Here is a 20,080-nt window from a genome sequence, read left to right on the forward strand (position 1 = left end):
CATTGAAACTGGTTCAATTTTCTCACAGCTAAATAACCTCATACTTTCTGTGTATATTGTTCCCACTTAAAATGTTCCTATTGCCATCTTTAGTTATTTCAACCCTGGCATCAGCCACATGGGTGGAAGAGCTGGCAGTTCGGATTACCGACTGCTGTGATTTCTTGACAGGAAACGTATCCATGCGATTGACTTCGTCTGATGTTGGGAGTTTTCTCCCAGGTGGAATGAATGTGCTGTGAAATGATCCGTTGACTGGTGCTGTCGTAAATCGTTCAAGCTGATGAAGAAAGCACGGCGCGAATTTAAATACTAACCAAGGCGATGATTCAGGATCTCAGGCTGCTGCGTCGGATTATTAAACCCACTGCACGATTTTTCACTGAGCCTGCCTGAGATACTTCCGTTGTCTTGAGCTCACTGATGTAAAGCAAACTCACAAGCTCTCTTAAAAGGCCCGGCTTTTAAAGTTTGCGCCGTTATTTTTTTGTGAGGCTTTTGAAATCCATTCGCCATCCAGAAAACAGAGCCTGTGTATTTGGCTCCTCGGCTTCATCATTGCAGAAGCAGGTTTTGCTAATGCACCATTAAATTTCTGATGGGACGTCCACCGGCTGAGATCAAATTGAAGGCCTCACTTGCTACCCCTTCAGACCACAGGGAGGAAAAACAGCATCAGGCAGACCCCCCACCCCTGAAGTGTGTTCCTCGGCCTTGAATCGATTGCCCCACCAGTTACTCAGTGTTATGGAGACAGTGAGGTCTGCAGATGCTGGAGATCAGAGTTGAGAGTGTGTTGCTTGAAAAGCACAGCAGGTCGCTTTTCCAGCAACACAGTTACTGGGTGCTGTCTATCCATACGTTGGTAGGTGGAAATGATGAGTCCAGGTCTGTGAGAATGGTCTCACCACAGCAGGAACAACACAGATTGCACACACACTAGCATCTCAACTAATACCAACTGTGCTGATTTAAAAAAAAATACTGACACATCATGGAGTAAAGTTCATGTAGGCTCATGTTTGCAGAGATTGAGGTTCCAGCTGGTAGGGAGTTCTCTTGGCTCCCAGCCACAACTGAACACCAAATCCACCAGACGTGGTCAGACCACATTTGGAGTATTGCACATTTTTGGGCCCTATATCTTAGGAAGGATGTACTGGCTCTGGAGCGTGTTTAGAGGAGATTCAGGAGAATGGCCCCGGGAATGAAAAGCTTAACTTATGAGGAATGTTTGAGGACTCCGAGTCTATACTCAAGGGAGTTTAGCGGGGGAACTAACTGAAACTTACAGAATACTGAATGACCTGGACAGAGTGGACGTTGGGAAGATATTTCCATTTTTGGAGAGTCTAGGACCTGAGAGCACAGCTTTGGAGTAAAGGGATGACCTTTTACAACAGAGACAAGGAGAAACATCTTCAGCTAGAGAGTGGTGAATCTATGGAATTCATTGTCACAGAGGGCTGTGGAGGCCAGGTCATTGAGTATGTTTAAGACTGAGATAGATAGGTTCTTGAGTTATCAAGGGAATCAAGGGTTACAGGGAGACAGTGGGAGAAACGGGCTGAAAAACTTATCAGCCATGATTGAATGGTGGAACAGAATCAACAGGCGGAATTGCCTAATTTCTGCTCCTATGTCTTGTGGTTTTACATGGAGGGTAATTCCCAGCTTCAGGAGAGCAGTCTGTAAGTACAATAAATCATCTATATCCAGAATATTCACACATTGGAAGTTGATACAGTATAGCAACTATTTCAATAACCCTGCAAGAGGAAGGAGCTCTTCATTTTTTCCACTTTACTTTATAATTCAAGGCAACTGTTCTTTCTCCCCTTCCTCTGACACTCAACACTTATCCTTCCTCTATTGCTTGGCAGGAGCACACAGTATAGAACATCTCATTCGAAATGCAAAGATACAAATTATTTGGTGTTTTCACAACAGCTACCAACATCATTCTATTCTTCCTTCCTGGCATTTGCACGATCACCAATGAGCTTCCTCTCCCCTCATTTCGGATTCTCCGTGTTTGTTTTCCATTCAGCACCTTCCTATCCAGATTTCATATGTTTTTTTTCTTGCCCTGAGCATCTACAAAAAAAATCCACAGGCCACACATATCTGCATTTTCCTTGGTCAGAGACACTCACAGACTCTTGCCCTCCTTCTAAGTGTGCAAAAGGAGGTTAAGGGGAAGATATTTAAGATTGGGTTACCATTATCCAAGGGAATTAACCTATTCAGAAAATGCAACAAAGCGATTGTCCAGATCTGTCAAAATTGGTGGTTTTGAGTCTGGAATGAACATAATCTTTTACCATTCGATGCATTCCCTCACAAATTTGTGACAGATGTGTTTTCAAGCAGCTAGAGAAAACCACACTTCATTGTGATCCCTGTCATCTACTATCCTCTCACTCCACATCCCCGATCCCATTTTAACTCCTGTCCCTTCTGTCTTTCCTGAAAACAGCCCATGGAAGACATCAAACTAGTTTGGAAGAGGCCGCATATGAGTTGCAGCTGAAGTAACTGCTGTCCAAAATTCAGTGAGGCCTGTGATCTACCTTGAAGTGTGTACCTCAGCCTTAAAGGGACTGCTGCTGTCACAAGGCCAGTTACCAGATGCCGTCTACCCACAAGTAGATGGGTTTAAACACTGAGACCCAGGCCTGTGGGGCTGACAGTACCATAGGAGAATCATAGATTGTCCTACCACCAGTATTTCAATTAATACCAACCATACTAATGGAAATCACTTATATATCAATGCTATACCCAGTTTCTCAGAGTCTCCAGTTCCAGAGTTTACTGGCTATGACCATTTTGCCTAAGCCACTGCAGGAGCAACTTGCAGGTACAACAAGTTTTATCAACTTGCTCTGAAGAAAAGTGCTGAGTACAACATCTTAGCATTCACTGTCAGAAATTTACCAAGCTAAAGTACAGCTAAATGATTTGAATGCTTTATAGTCGAGAAGCATGCAGTAAAATAAGAAAAACCTGCATGTATGTAATGCCTTCCATAACTTAAGGTGGGAGAAGACTTCAGTTTAGCATGTTGTGTAAAAGATGACCCCCTGCAAAAGTGGAGCACTACCTCGATACTGCAAATCTGTTCTTAACCTTCTGAAACAGAGGGGGGAGAACTACCAACTGAGTCACAGGAGCAAATAGGGAAGGATGGTGACAAAATGGATTTGTAATCCAATAGTTCCAGGCTAATGTGCTGGGTTCAAATCCTACTTGAATTTTAACATAAATTCAGCTAATAAAATCTGGAAACTAAAATTAGCCTCAGTGATGGTGACTATGGAACTATTATTAATTTCTGTTAAAACTCTGGTTTATTAATGTTCTTTAGGGAAGGAAATCTGCTATCCTTACCTGGTCTGGTGTGCATGTGACTCCAGACCCACAGCAATGTGGGTGATTCTGAACGACTCTCTAAATGGCCGAGAGAACTACTCAGTTCAAGAGCAATCAGGATAGGGTAGCAAATATTGCTCTTTTCCATGGTATTCACATCCCATGAAAAAAAACAATATATGACTCAACTGGTATATGTTTTTGATCCCAAGATCCCAACTAACTAGAAGTTTAATATTCCTTTAAAACTAGATTGCTCTCATGATATCCGGTTTGGAAAATCAATCCCAGCAGGTTTTATTTTGTAAATTTGCCACTCTACCAGACTTTTAACTGACTCATAGAATCCCTACAGTGCAGAAAGAAGCCATTTGGTTCCAGTCTGCACCAGCTCTCTGTAGAACATCCCAACCCAGACTCACTCCATCGTCTTACCCTGCACTTACTGTTGCTAATCTACCTCACCTGTACATCTTTGGACTGTGGGAAGAAACCAAAGCACCTGCAGGAAACCCATAAAAACAAAGGGAGAACATACAGATTCCACACAGAGAGTCACCTAAGGCCAGAATCTAATCCAGATCCCTAATGCTGTCAGGCAGCAATGCTAACCACTGAGCCATTATGCCACCCTTAAAATGACTCGCCATATTAAAATTGCTTTGGGGGTCCAAAGCATGTGGCATCTCAATATATTAATCAGGCAACTACTCATTTCCGGTGGAAGTGTTGCTAGTTAATGCATTGCCTGGAATTAAAACTCCACAGAGATTTCCAGTAGGAATAGTATTGTGAGTCAATTTTCACAAATGATACCACTAAATTGCCTCATTCTCAACTGGATAGTTGGATTAAAATCAGGATCAGACACCAATTACTGCTGAGTTAGAGCTACCTGCTGATTGGTTTGAAGGGGGAATACATTAAATCCAGCAAGGACCATGTCATCATCATTGCATCCAATCCTACCCTGCCCTATTCACGATTTTACCATTGGTATGGGTGGGTTTTTGTGACCTGCCAACCTCTAGGTGAACTGAAGTCCTTAAGTGAGCAATTATCGCCCAAGTGAGGGCCTTGTCCAGTTAGTTTTGGAATTGTATTGGTGGCATGAGCGACCCAGGTCAGGCTCGCACCTCAGCAGCTTGACCTGGATAGGCTTACAGTCATCTGGATCCATTGAAGGGTAATCCACATCCCTCAAAAAGGATGTAATTCCCTCCCCATGTTCTCCAGCTGAGATGCAGTGGGACCCAGACTGCCAGTCAGGATTGTGCACGGCACACCTTCCTTTCAGACTTGCTGCAGTACCAGCAGCGGCCACTATCTTGGTGGAGCTGCTGGCACTGGAGAGCAGCCATCCTATGACTGGCTAGCAGATATCTGCAGCAGGACATCTTGAGTTCTGCCTCAACTCAATTAAAGGCCATGCAAATGTTTAATTTCAATAGGGCTGCTGATGGATTTGTGAGCAAGTCCCCCCTGTACTTTTAACTGGAGGGTCAGAGACTATGGTACCCCATTAACTCCAACTCAGTTGAATATGAGCAAACAACAGCATGAATTTTTTACAGAGACTTCACAGGATAAAGTGCCCCATTTGCTTTGAAGGAACCTAGTCAATCAAAATACAACACCAAGCTACAGCAGGAGATATTAGATCAGATGATCAGAAGTTTGGCCAAAGAGTTAAGTTTTAAAGTATGACTTAGAAGAGGGAAAGAGATGATGAGAAATGTTCTGGGAAGAGTTCCAAAGTTTCAAAAATGACAGTGTCCAATAGTGGGGCTACCAAAGTTGGACATGTGCAAGAGGCCAGAATTAATCTAACATGTAATGTGGAGTGTAGGGCTGGAAGTGTATATAAAGATTGGAAGATAAGGATATGGCATTATTCAAAAATTAGGTTGAGGATATTAAAATTGAAACTTAACCAGGAGTCACTGCAGACCAATTAAATGAGGCTGATGGATGATGGGATGAGATGCAGAGTTATAATATGATTTGAGCTTGTGGAAGATAGAAGCTAGGGGTGTGTTGGAATTGAAAGAATTCAAGAAAGCAAAGGTATGGGTGAATTTCAGCAGCAGGCTCAAATATGATATCAAAGTTGCAAATAGTCACGCTCAGCCTCAAACAGCTGCCAGGGAACAGGACAGAATTAGTGTCATGAGAACGGAGTTTGCAGAGTGATCAAAGGTTATACAGCACATCTTGAACAGGGGGCTCACTCAGTAATTGGGCTCCGCTGACGCCTCAGCAGAATACCTGGATAGTCAATGTGCAGACTTACACATACGACTGATTAATTCCGATCTCTGTATGTAAAGAAATGGAATGTATACATATGTAGGGCATCACCAATTGTATAGATATCAAAATAATTTTATGAATAAAGTATATTTTTGAAAGTAAAAAAAGTCAGAGTGGCACTGACAAAAAAAAGGAGCAAGTAACTTGATCACCATCTTAAAGAAAAAGGGGAACTGAACAATGAGAGAAAAATTTAAAATAGGTGAGACGTTAAATCTATGGCCTTGTTGATTTAAATGATTAAAGAAACCAATAGGTGCTCGCTGGACCAATGATGAAGAGCAGGGAATTCTTCCAGTAAATCAGATACATTTATTCCCTCAATTAAGCCATCACTGATCTTATCTCTTTTTATGGGATCATTGTTGTAAGATTTTCTGAAATACTAGTTGTCACCATACCACTGCATTCCAGTTTCTTTACTGGGTATGACACACTTTGGAATGTATCTGACACGGTTAAGGTGCTACGTGAATACATTTTTTTAGTTTACTCTGCACATTCTTAACAAAGGATAGCCATTGTAAAACTCACTGCATTTCAAACTATAAAGGTGATTGATTTCACACATTTATGGGTTTTTAAAAAAAGGCTCTTTACAGTTGACGCGGAGACCTGAATAAACGTTGATTAACATACAAAACACTCACAACATTTGTTCACTGAATGCCGCTGTTTTTCCAGCACCCCCCAGCATATTTCTATGATAGCAATCATCCCTCGCTACATCTTGAAATGCCTCTTGCAGAAAATGCCGAAATCAGCAGATGCTAAATCACTGGTCTCCCATCCACTGAATACTGTATTGGGCATTACTGCAAAGCTTCTCAATAACCGCGTGACCTCTCCCACAGCAAGGCTTTCTCATACAAATATGCTCATTAAAAGTATTTTATGAGGGAACAAGCCGCTTACTCCTGAAAGAATGCATTTCTCTTATACTTTGATAATCTTGGACATTTGTTATAACCATTAGAATTCACCATGGCATGGCATGTCAGGAATGAGGGGTATTGCTGCCTTGCGTAAGCTTAGAGATCCACAGTTTCTGTCTTGTACACTGGAACCAGAGGAGAATGTTTGGGGTGCATTTTATTCCCTTTCATGTACAAGTTTCGATTTATGCTGGTGGATCAGCATCACTTGTTTCAATTACAGTTTTATTAGCCCAGATTACATTCGTTCCTGTGTGAGCCGTGACAATTCGAGTTAACTAGTCTTTAAGACAGCACGCCAGAATGAGAATCCATTTGAAATGTATCTACAAACAATTTTGAAAATTTAAGCTTTCAGGAATGGTAGATTCCACCCCCCCCCCCCCTACAGTGGTGTAGCTAATAGCAAACAAGTTCGGAAAATATGACGATAATGAAACTATCAGAACCTTGATGTAAAAAAAACCTTTTTTGGATTTTTCTCCTTAAGTTTTACAGAGTGACTCCAGAGTCTCTCTATTTAGTGGTGAACATCTAATTTCCATGTATTTGCATCTCCACTGTGGCCCAATTCAGTTGATTTTCAATTGTAATTCCGATATTCTCTCCTTTCCCAGAGGCCTGTAGTGGTGTAGTGATTGTGTCTGTACCTCTGAGCCTGGAGGCCTGGGTTCAAATCCTATCTGTTCCAGACATTACTGAATGGGCTGATTTTGGGGGAGGGGAGCCCTCTCCTTCCATGAGGAAAACTAAATGGCTCAAATTCCTGCAATCCAAGGCTGAGTGGGTACCTGGAGCCTCACAGCTTGTACCCAGCAATTAACCATGTGCTCCACAGCCACTTTTCTCCTCACCCTATTGTCTGTGCAATTCAGGATGGGCCAAGCAGCAGTCTCACCACATCACTATGCCTGGTCTTCAGCCAAATCTCGCACACGCCCAGAACTGCATGCTTTTGCAGGTTGCAATGAAACACATCCATCTAAACAGACTCTCTCCTTTGGCTCTCAGCACTCACTCACTTAGCACTTACATGGAACCTGCCAGCTTCTGTGCCTTGCATTCAAATTTTCGTGCAAAGCCAAAGGCAGGCAGGGAACACTGTTCTTGAATGGGTTTGGACATGTCCTTATTTGGGGAGAAAGTGAGGACTGCAGATGCTGGAGATCAGAGCAGAAAATGTGTTGCTGGAAAGGCGCAGCAGGTCAGGCAGCATCCAAGGAGCAGGAGAATCGACGTTTCGGGCATGAGCCCTTCTTCTGCCCGAAACGTCGATTCTCCTGCTCCTTGGATGCTGCCTGACCTGCTGCGCTTTTCCAGCAACACATTTTCATGTCCTTATATGACACAATGTTGGGTCAGTGTCATACATATTTTTAATTTCAAAAATATACTTTATTCATAAGTAATTTGATCTATACAACTGGACATGCCATACATAAGTAAACATTCCATTTCTTTGCATACCGAAACAGAGTAATCATTCCTATTTACAGGTCGATATGATTACATTTTGAGCTGAGGTGCCAGCAGAGCCCAAATGACTACATGGGCCCCTTGTTCTTCTTAGGCAGGCAGATGTCATACATACAGAAGGTGCCTGCAGCTTACACAGCAAATACACTGCATGGTGCTTCAACGAAATGGTCAAGAAGTCAGAGGGGAGCAGTCACTTCAGGGTGAAGGGACACTACAGTCAGTCAGGGGCCTCTTCCGATTCCAGGGATTGGCCACAATCAGTCAGGTACTTCGACCTGCCAGAAGCTGGGGATCCAAGTCCAGGGGTTGGGCCATTGTCAGTCCTGCAGGTCAAGTATAATCAGTGCGGATTTACATATTCTTTAATCCAGGGTGCTATGGAGACATCAGTCTGAGTGGTGGGCCATCGTTGGTTGAGGATGCTCAACTGGCCAATGAGGTTATAGAAAGTTGCAAATCTGTGGGATTTTAAGGGTAAGTTAATGATTCTATAAAAGGGCTTAATACTACTCAGAAGAGAGGGGTTGAAAGGTCTTTAGAAACATAGGGACAGGGATACAAAAGAGAACATAGAGGATAGGGATCATCCTGAATCTTATCCAGAGCCTGCAAGTCAGTCGCGAGGACACAACATTGCTATCTTGGGTCCAAAGTAAACTGGCAAAACAATAAAAGATGGCTGCCTGCAGAGTGGGTGGTGTAAATTATTGTTTTTGTTTTCCAGGGTGGATGGAGTAAAATTGATTTAAAAGACCTTCAATCACCAATTAATAACAAACAATTAATTGTTTCAGTAATACCATCTATCCGGCATCAAATTGTGTGATTTAAGTAAGTAGCCAGCTATTTGTGCAATATTTAACTTTACCGGACTCACTGAATATGTGAAAACACTGGAAACAAGGAGAATGAGATATTTGAGGTCACGTGATAAATTCTGATCTAAAATGTTAAATATAAAGCAGGATTCAAGCATTCTATGATCATTATACTTTAAAAACCCAAAGAATGCAAATTGATTTGTCCACCTGGAATGATAGATTTCAAGTAGCTTCCCGTGCCCTCAGTGTCAATTCGGAATGAGCTCCATGACATTATAATACAGTACCATCATCCCTGAGGTTCATCAATCTGAAATCTATCAGCTTACCTGTCTCAAAATGTGCTGATTGCCCTCTGCTGGAATGTTGTAAGCACTCCTGATCAAGTTTTTGGCAATGTGGAAATAGTACACAGATATGATGAAGAGTGGGATGACATAAAGAATCAGAAAGGATGCTGTGGAGTGGATTTTAGGGTGCAGCTCATCACCATGTGGGTATGGGGCACATGCCTTAAACGTTTTATTGATGTGTGGGTCATAAAAGGAATGCAGATCAGAAAACACTGCATCAGGAATAGCCAGTAGCATGGAAAACACCCAGATGAGGGCTGCTTTCACACAGATTTTCATCAGGGCATTGGTGGTCTGGATGTCCATGGGTCTGACTATAGCTTTATACCTGCAAAAAATACATGGAAAGTATGTATCAATATTAAAATTAGAGGCATTTGGATACTAATGATTAAACAGAAATAATTTGCAATATATTTTTTTCAGTGGAGTCCAATTAAGATAATCTAAAGTGATCATTTGTGCTTCACATCAATACAATTGTTCCCAGTTTGGTGCTTCCTGATATATAACATAATTGTAATCATAGAGTCAATCAGTCCACTTTAAATTTTAGACATTCAAACATTAGAAACTGTCACTGAGAAGCAAGCAGCATGTAAAATATTTTGAAGCCAACAATAGAAGTGAAATTGTCACATTGGCAGAAAACTGTATTCCTACCCTAAACACTGACCCAAACTTCATCCCTTCAATATACAGAATGTTCAAAACTAATTCTGTCACCTCTAATCTATACTCTTATGCCTCAGAGACACACATGGGTGGCAAATTAAACATCTACTTTGCATAAGTCCTGAAGAAAGTGATTAGATTAGATTACTTACAATGTGGAAATAGGCCCTTCGGCCCGACAAGTCCACATCAATCCTCTGAAGAGCAACCCACCCAGACACATTCCCCTGACACTACGGTAATTTAGCATGGCCAATTTACCTAACCTGCACCTTTTTTTGGACTGTGGGAGGAAACCCCACACAGACATGAGGAGAATGTGCAAACTCCACACAGACAGTTGCCTGAGGTGGGAATTGAGCCCAGGTCTCTGGTGCTGTGAGGTAGCAGTGCTAACCACTGTGCCACCATGCCGCCCTTGTAAAAGGGCTTTGCAGTTCTTAGACATGGATGTGTTGCTAAAACCACTGTAATCGAAGGTCCTTTACAGAGTAATTGATGCACTAATATTACCATTGAAACATCAGTTAAATACCAATATCAAAGAAGGATGGCATCTGTATGTGGAATTTATTAAAACAGTACGCTTTTGTTGCACACTCACAGAACATAAAAGTCTGATCCCTGTATGATTAATGTTGCTCAATCACTGATTAACCTATTAAAACATTTCAGCAATAAACACAATGTCCTTTTCATGGTCCATCCACCAATTCACTTTACTTGAATTAACACGTACATTGAATAATTATAGCTGTGGTGGAGGGAGTAATAATATGCAAAGAAAACCTTATTTTACAGGAGGGACTTGCAAATTCTTTGCTTGCTTCATCAGGCTGCAAGTCCGTACCACTGGGAGGCACAGAAAATGTTCAAAATAGCATTGTTCATTTAATGTAAGCGCCCCAAAGTTGTCTGATCCATAGAAACATGTGGAAGTATGCAATGAAGTGTAGGAGGTATCAGAGTGACTACAGCAACTTGGCATTATTTAGACTCCTTCACATCAAGGAAGACATGTTTAGAAGCACTGATCAGAATGATCGGAAAGGCATATATGGACACAATAGTAGTCAGAAATAAGGATTAATGGAAATACAATAAAATTAAATAAAGACTGTGCAATTCCATTAAAAAATTAACAATGCAACTTAACAAAGAAAATTGATAACAAAAACTTTTCAAGCCAACTATTCTTAAGCAGTAAAAGCATTCATAGTATCAGAGTAGGTCATGTCTCACAAAGGTATCAGTCTTGTCTCATTGGAAAAATTTTAACCTCTGAACGCACATAGTACTCGCAAAAAGGTTAATGATTTCATAGAATTCCTACATTGTGGAGGGAGGCAATCAGCCCATCAAGTCCACACTGATCCTTTGAAGAGCATTCCATCCTGACACAACCCACTGATCCTGCATTTCCCATGGCTAATCTACATAACCTGCACATCTTTGGACTGTGGGAGGAAAACAGAGCACCCAGAGGAAACCCACGCAATCACGGGAAGAATGTGTAAACTCCCTGCAGGCAGACACCCAAGGCTGGAATAGATTCCAGTTCCCTAATGCTGTGAAGCAGCAGTGCCTACCACTGAGCCACTGTGCTGTCCATTTTGATACACAAATTGAGGTATAGGCAGTCCCTGGGTTGTGAAAGGGTTCTTGAGTCTGTTCAGAAATAAATTTGTAATCAAGTTGGAAAAATATAAAGCAGCCATTCATAAGTGCAGGAAGTATTTATATGTCAGATCTTTAAAATTATGTCCCTGTAAATATGAGTATTTCTAAGTTGAGAATTCATAAATTGGGGACCTCCTGTAAATGGGTATTATTTAATTGCTATTACAAAAATGTGACATCAGAGTGACCCTCACCAGGCATTATTCAAGTACAATTGACATTTAGGAGGAACAGGTGAATGGGAAAGGAAATAAGATAATAAGAGATAAGATCAGTGCATTAGTAGGACAGGATCTGAGATTGGAGGACCAAATGTAGAATCAGTTTGGCAAAGATATGAAACCAGAAGAACAGTAAGCATTGGTGGTAGTTATCTAATGGACATCAACTAGTAGGATGAGGGTGGGTCTTTGTAAATCAAGCAATTAGAGATAAACATAATGTAGGTAATACAGTGATAATGGGCATTTTGATTATCATGCAGACTGGGTTAACTAAGTCAACATTTACCTTGAGGAAGAAAAACAAAGAATACTGGAGAATCTCAGCAGGTTGACAGCAATTGAAAAGAGAGAAACAATGCTAAAGTTTCAAGGCTAATATGGCCTTTCATCAGAACTGAGTATTTGTCCTTGTATCCAAAACAGCATGTTGACGAGTATAAATATCATTTCGTTTTGGAATGTGCACTAAAAATTGGGAAAAGATACTGATTTAAACCAAGGAAACAGTGCATGAAAATGTTTACAGTTTTAAAAATAAATTGTGCATTCAATGTTCTCTACAGGAGCAGTGAGAGACAGAATTCCCGATAAATTGGCACAGCTCATCAGTATTAGAAGTTATTCTGCTCAGAAACAGTCTCTTGTTTGACTTTTCAATTGGCATCAGTTGCTGTGAGCATCGGAGGACCCAATTCAGTAATAACCTACTGATTGGTTCTTGTGCAAGGGACTGTAGCCTAGTGTCTGAACAAAACAGCAGAAGCAATTAGCTTGCAAAAGAAAAAGCATTGATCTCCCTTTCTCTCTCTTCTGTGTGGAGACATAAAAGAAAACCGCTAATAGCTAGTTACTTTCCCTCACCTATCTGTGAGTTATTCTCTCTGCAATCCCTGTTAAAAGGAATAAGGGGAAACCGCTTCCACAGACATTGAAAGGCAAATGAAATACTGAGAACTGGCATAACCCTCAATCTCAAGGTCATCTGTAAAGAATTGGAATGAATTGAAAGAAAACAACTCATTGACATTTTTGGTTTGAGATGTTGCTGTTGAACTGTAATTCACAGTGTAATTCACTGAGAGTTTTCTTTTATCCACCTATAACACTTGCACATTGGTTGTCTTTGAACGTCTGTATGCATGTGTGAAGGGAATTTGCAAATGTTTTGGAGTTAAGTTATAGAGTTATAAATGAGCAACTCATGTTTGTTTTGCCACTGGTTGAAGATAGTTTTGTAAAAATAAATAGTTATCTTCTTGTTAATGAGAAAAACTAGATGTGTATATTCTTTTCATCTGAATTAGATTGTTAGAGGGAAATAGGTAATGCCTAATCAAATTGTCACTGGTGTGATGATTCCAATGAAACTTTATTTGCAATGCACTAGGGCCAGTGAGTGAAGGTAGGAACCAACTAGAGTTCAGGGCGTTTTGGACTTAGTGCTGTGTAATGTGGAAGGGTTGCTTAGTAAAATTGTTGTAAAAAAGCCTTTGTAAATAGAAACAATAAATAAGATAAGAGGATTTTGTCTTAAATATGGATATGATATAGTTCATTCTGAAACAAGGCTCTTAAATGTGAAGAAAGAAAATTATGTAGATAGGATAACCAAGTTTGCTGCAAAATACACAATAAAAATGTGATGGTGTATTAGGCAATGATTAGTATTTGAAGAAATACTACATGGTCTACAATAGATATAAATTCCTCCAAGGCATAAAGGGAAACATAAATCAGTGGGGGTTAATGAAGAAAGCCAAAGATTGCAGTAAATCAAAGGAAATAGTATATAAAGATGCCAGAAAAAAATTGGAAAACTTGAGGATTCCGAGCAAGTTAAAACCCAGTAAAAGAGAACAACAGAATTGGTTAGGAAAGGAAAAATAAAGAATGAATGCAAACTAACAAGGACTGGAAAAATGTTTTCAGGTATGTGTAAAGTTAGCACAAATATGAGGTTTGAGAATGTAGTGCTGGAAAAGCACAGCAGATCAGGCAGCATCCTGATGAAGGACTTATGCCCAAAACGTCAATTCTCTTGCTCCTCGGATGCTGTCTGACCTGTTGTGCTTTTCCAGCACCATACTCTCAACTCTGATTTCTAGCATCTGCAGTCCTTACTTTTCTCCTAGGACAAATATGGGCCCATTACAAGTGGATGTTGGACAATTTAAAATGGAGATGGAGAACAGTTCACAGAAGAAAATACAGACCACCTCCCAGAAATACGATACAATCAAGGGACTTGTGAAACTGAGGAACTAAAAGAAATGTGGTGACAAAGTCGTACTTGAAAGTTAACTGGACTGAAGTTTGTTAAATCTCCTAGACCAAATGAGCTTCATTCCACGGTGTTGAAGAAGGTAACAGTAGCAATTGTGGATGAAACGGTACAAAAACACTAAAAGACAAAATACTTTTTTAAATGGTGAGATGTGGGGAAGCTCAGGGACCCAAAGAAACCCTGGTGACCTTGTTCAATAGTCACTAAAATGTAGTATTAAAGGTACAGAGAGCAATTAGGAGGGCAAATGGCATGTTGGTATTCATTTCAAGAGGATTTGAGTATAGGAGTAAAGATAACTTGCCTACAGTTGTAGAAAGCTGTGGTGAGACTTCACCTGGAGTACTGTGTACAGTTTGTTCCCCTGATCGAAGGAAGGAAATACTTGCCATGGAGGGAGTGTAATGGAGGTTCATCAGATTAATCCCTAGAACAGTGAGATTATTTTATGAGGAGATTTAGGAGGCTGTGTCTGCATTCCTTAAAGCTTCAAAGAAAGATGGGTAACCTCATGGAAACTTACAAAATTCTCACACAGCACTATAGGATACAGACAGGATGTTTTGCCTGGCTGTTGACATTATTACCAGGGTGAAAAATCTCATGATAAGGGGCAGGACATTTAAGACTGAGATGAGGAGGAATTCATTTACTCAGACGGTGCTGAATCAGGTGTCTGAAAGTTCCACCATTCAGCAAGACCAAGACAGTAATCAATGGATTTCTGGAAACTAATCAATTCAAGGGATGTGGAGGTAGCGCAGTAAAGTGACATTGTGGGTAGATGCTAAACCATGATCTAACTGAAGTGCAGAGCAGGGTCAATGGGCTGATTGGCCTACTCCTTTTTGAATGTTCCTCAGAGAATTAAGGGAAAATTGAACAGACTTATTTAGAAATTTCAAGCACTTTGATAGAGTAAATAAACTCTTTCCATAAGCAGAAAATTTAGTAAAAGAGAGACATTTTTAAGACAATTGGCAAAAGAACCAGAGGAGTGATTGCATCGTTTTATGCAGTGTGTAAATGACCTGGAATGAACTGCCCTGAAATATGGGAGAAGCAGATATAATAGTAACTTCCAAAAAGCCAATGGAAAAATTCTTGAAAGGGAAACATTCAAGGGCTCTGAAGAATGAGTGAGATGAATTGGATGACACTTTCAAAGAGCTGGCCTAAGCAAGACAGGACAAATTATATTATATGATGTACTATTCTATAATTCCATATATTCCATAAATAATACAAGGCCCTATTAGTGTTAATCCTGGGAACCTCAACCAATGGCCACATCAGCATATACAAGACAGGAATCTTTTCAGAACTGTGGAACTGGTTAATGAAAACTTTTAAATTCCTCCACAGAAGTACATCTTGTACCTGGCATAAATTTAATGACTGGATTGATTTGTCTTCTATAATTCCTTTAAAAAATAATTAGTTGTGATAATCTTTGCTAAACTGATAATAAAGCTGCAATTAATCATCACTATGCAAGAAAAATGCTCACACTGGTTTGTCTTAAAATAGCAAGCTGCAATAAAAACTAATTCAGTTGATGTATATAATCTGTTCAAATGGATGTTACTGATGACGGATGATTGCATCTAAAGATTAGTGTGGGTTTTATACTTAGCCTGTTGCTCGAGATCAGTCAGCAGCACAAAATAGCAGAGAATTGAAATGGAACATCACCTAAATCTCACATCTTAATGAATAAATGCACAGTACAGAGCAAGCTTGTCTATTTCTCCAGTGCATTTAAATTTTTAAACAAATCTTAAAATCTTGTGACATTTTCTCAATTGAATATTTATTCACAAAAAATATTATGACATGATCATTAACTTGTCATTGATGTTGGGATACTCTGTGATTCAATAGATGTACAATTAATTTATCACTTCTTATCACATATTGTCAGCTGAGAAAGTGAATATGAATGCAATAAGCAATGAAATGATACAAGTACTGTAATTAGAAATGACCTTCACAATTGTACTCTTCCTTGTCTTAAAGTATGAGCATTTTGTGAAGCTATATTGATCGGATGGGTGTATAGTGACTTGAAGTTGATTGTTTCAAGTTATGTAGAATTGCAAGAATAGTCCAACACTAAAATAGCCCATTGGGTTCAACCAGTTTATATTGATATTTATTCCCCATACGGGTCCACCATGTTTCCATATCCCATTACACACCTTCCTTATCACAGCTTATTTGACTTAAAGTCATTGAATCATAGAGATGCACAGCATGGAAACAAACCCTTCAGTCCAACTCGTCCATGTCGACCAGATATCCTGACCTAATCTAGCCTCATTTGCCAGCATTTGGCCAATATCCCTCTAAACTCTTTCTGTTCATATACTCATGCCTTTTAAAATGTTGTTATTGTACCAGCCTCCACCACTTGCTCTGGCAGCTCATTCCAAACATGTACCACCCTCTGCATGAAAAAGTTAGCCCTTAGATCCCTTTGAATTTTTCCCCTCTCACCCTAAACCTATGCCCTCTAGTTTTGGACTCTTCTACCCCAGTGAAAAGGTCTTGTCTATTTATCCTACCCAAGCCCTTCATGATTTTACAAACCTCTATAAGGTCACCTTTCAGACTCTGACACTCTAGGGAAAACAGCCCCAGCCTATTCAGTCTCTCCCTACAGCTCAAATCCTCCAACCCTGGCAACATCCTTGTAAATCTTTTCTGAACCCTTTCAAGTTTCACAACATCCTTTCCATAGGAAGGAGACTAGCATTGCATAGAATATTCCAAAAGTGGCCTAAGCAAAGTCCTTATTTTTAATTTGACATAATCTTGATATCATGAGCATTACTGAAAAAAAAGCTTCTCTCATTCTCTGTCCTGAATCTATCTTCTTTTCAATCTTTGTCCACTTGATCTAGACCCCACAGTCACCAGAGACTGCCTGTTACCTGCTAGTCCCATCCATTCATAAGTATGGACACCTCTATCAAAACACACCACGTTTTCTTCTGCTCTAGTGGAAACAATCCTAATTTTGCTTATTGTATTTCACAAAATAAATAAATAGTCAGTACATAAGAAGACCATTTGAAGAATAATCTAACTAATCTGTTTTCAAATGCTTTATCTATAGTTCCACAATTTTCTTCATTCAAGTGTTTATTCAGTTCCCTTTTGAAGACAGCCATGATTCTGTACCCACCATGTTCTCAGGATCTGTGTTCTTAAAGAACCTGTTGAGTGAAATCTTTCCAGAAATTGAATGATGGTGGCATTGGCAAGGAAATTGGGAAAATTGTGTGACATGACCAATGAGGAGCTTCTCAATGTTGAAAGGCCTGATTATCCAATCAAGTGTTGAATGACAAGGCGAGACTCAGCAACACACCTATTTACGAGTAGAACATAGAACATTGAACAATACAGCACAGAACAGGCCCCTCGGCCCACGATGTTGTGCCGAACATCTATCCTAGATTAAGCACCCATCCATGTACCTATCCAATTGCCGCTTAAAGGTCGCCAATGATTCTGACTCTACCACTCCCACGGGCAGCGCATTCCATGCCCCCACCACTCTCTGGGTAAAGAACCCACCCCTGACATCTCCCCTATACCTTCCACCCTTCACCTTAAATTTATGTCCCCTTGTAACACTCTGTTGTACCCGGGGAAAAAGTTTCTGACTGTCTACTCTATCTATTCCTCTGATCATCTTATAAACCTCTATCAAGTCACCCCTCATCCTTCGCCGTTCCAACGAGAAAAGGCCGAGAACTCTCAACCTATCCTCGTACGACCGATTCTCCATTCCAGGCAACATCTGGTAAATCTTCTCTGCACCCTCTCCAAAGCTTCCACATGTTTCCTAAAGTGAGGCGACCAGAACTGCACACAGTACTCCAAATGTGGCCTAACCAAAGTCCTGTACAGCTGCAACATCACTTCACGACTCTTGAATTCAATCCCTCTGCTAATGAACGCTAATACACCATAGGCCTTCTTACAAGCTCTATCCACCTGAGTGGCAACTTTCAAAGATCTATGCACATAGACCCCAAGATCCCTCTGTTCCTCCACCTGATTAAGAACCCTACCGTTAACCCTGTATTCCGCATTCTTATTTGTTCTTCCAAAATGGACAACCTCACACTTGGCAGGGTTGAACTCCATCTGCCACTCCTCAGCCCAGCTCTGCATCATATCTAAGTCCCTTTGCAGCCGACAACAGCCCTCCTCACTGTCCACAACTCCACCAATCTTCGTATCATAATTAGTATTAGTATGTATTAGCATATCTCCATTGTGTAATTATATGCACAATTATATGCAGATTCCAATTCTCCCAGCCACTGGATAGAAACTAGATGGCAACAATTCCTGACATGAAAATCAGAACAGGGGTACCTGGTGACATTAGCTCATTGCTTGCTCCTCTGGGCCTCTACTGACATCTAAACACATACTCCATGAACAGCAACTGCCGACACCTCCAGGTACTGCCAACCTCCCTTCTCTCTTCAACTGATCTATGGACCTTGGCAGACACAAAGCCAGGAATTTGTCAATGGTTGTCAGCAGTTATTGGTCATGGGGCTGGAGATACTACAAACATTCAAACAAGATGCAAGCGTAGGCTACTAGGACCTTTGAGCCTCCTCCACCATTCAATAAGATCATGGCTGATCAGATTTTAACATCCACTCTACATTCCTGCTATCCTCAATAATCTTTCAACCCCTATTGATATACAAGAATCTATCTACTTCTGCCTTGAAGCTATTTAAAGACACTGCATCCACTGCCTTTTGAGGAAGGGGAATTGCAAAGACGCATAGTTCTCTGAGAGACAAAGGTCTCTCTGTTTAATGGATGTCCCCTTATTTTTACACTATGACCCACATGTTGGTGTACAGCGCTGTCTTATGTGAAGCTCAAACCCAACTCAAGCAGCTTAGGTAGCAAAATATTGCATGTGCATCAACCAAATTACCACCTGCCAAGTCTAAGGGGAGTAGATCTCAGTCAGGCCAAGGAATGCATCTTCTTTCAGGGGGTTCTGGCACAGTAAATGGGAGGCAGCACCTGATTATCTGTCCAGGGGCTTGATCCGTCAGCCACTTGGAATCGTCACACTCAGGGGATGCATATTACTACAGTCTAGGGAGTGGGCCATAATCAGCCCTGTAGGTGTGTTGTAAGCATGTGGTAAGCTTAGTCAGGGAGCTGTGTCCTAAAGGCATGACTGGCCATCCTATCGTGGTAGCTGTCAAGGTGACTGCTATGCGAAACTTTTATACAACGGGCTGCTTCCAAAAAGCCACAGGGGACCTGTGTACGATGTCACATCCTTGTCCCTCAAATGTACCAAGGCTGTTACCAATGCAATTGATAGTAGATCACACCATCTCATCTCATCTCATCTCATCTCATCTCCCTGTGATGGGGTCAGTGTTACAGCCCAGACAGCAGGCTTTTCTGAAATAGCTGGCTTCCCCTGGTGCAGAGCATGAGGGACTTCACACCCATCACATTTTGAGAGTGCCATTTTATCATGCAGTAGATATCATCAACAGAAGTGGCATCCATTTCCATCGATGTGCAAATTATCTGTGATCGTCAGCACTAAATCTTAGAGATCTGTGCCATGTGACCTGGAAGCTGCCATGATGCCTATGTCCTGGAAAACTCTCACGTTCCTGCTGCATTTCAAGGGCTAGATGCCTTGCAAGGATGGGAAACAGGAATTATCACCTGTGACTACAGCAGATGAGTCCTTTACGCAATCCCATTTGCAACCACTGACTCCATTTGCACTTCTTGCTGCCTCGGGAAGGTAGCCAACATCGTCAAAGACCCCTCCCATCCTGGTTATAATCTCATCCAACCTCTTCTGTTCAGTAGAAGATACAAAAGCTTAAATACATGGATCAATAGGTTCAAGAACACCTTT

At 40.9% G+C, this 20,080-nt stretch overlaps 1 protein-coding gene across 1 annotated transcript in view; it reads right to left on the reverse strand.

Moving 5' to 3' along the window:
* grpr (gastrin-releasing peptide receptor) overlaps window positions 1-20,080 on the reverse strand; it is a 54,282-nt gene that overhangs the window by 22,393 nt on the left and 11,809 nt on the right. Inside the window, exon 2 of the mRNA XM_060832960.1 lies at window positions 9,253-9,604. Within this exon, the coding sequence (XP_060688943.1) occupies window positions 9,253-9,604 (352 nt within the window). The remainder of the gene's footprint in view (window positions 1-9,252; window positions 9,605-20,080) is intronic.

This window comes from Hemiscyllium ocellatum, chromosome 12, assembly GCF_020745735.1.
Source record: "Hemiscyllium ocellatum isolate sHemOce1 chromosome 12, sHemOce1.pat.X.cur, whole genome shotgun sequence".
Lineage (NCBI taxonomy): Eukaryota > Metazoa > Chordata > Chondrichthyes > Orectolobiformes > Hemiscylliidae > Hemiscyllium > Hemiscyllium ocellatum.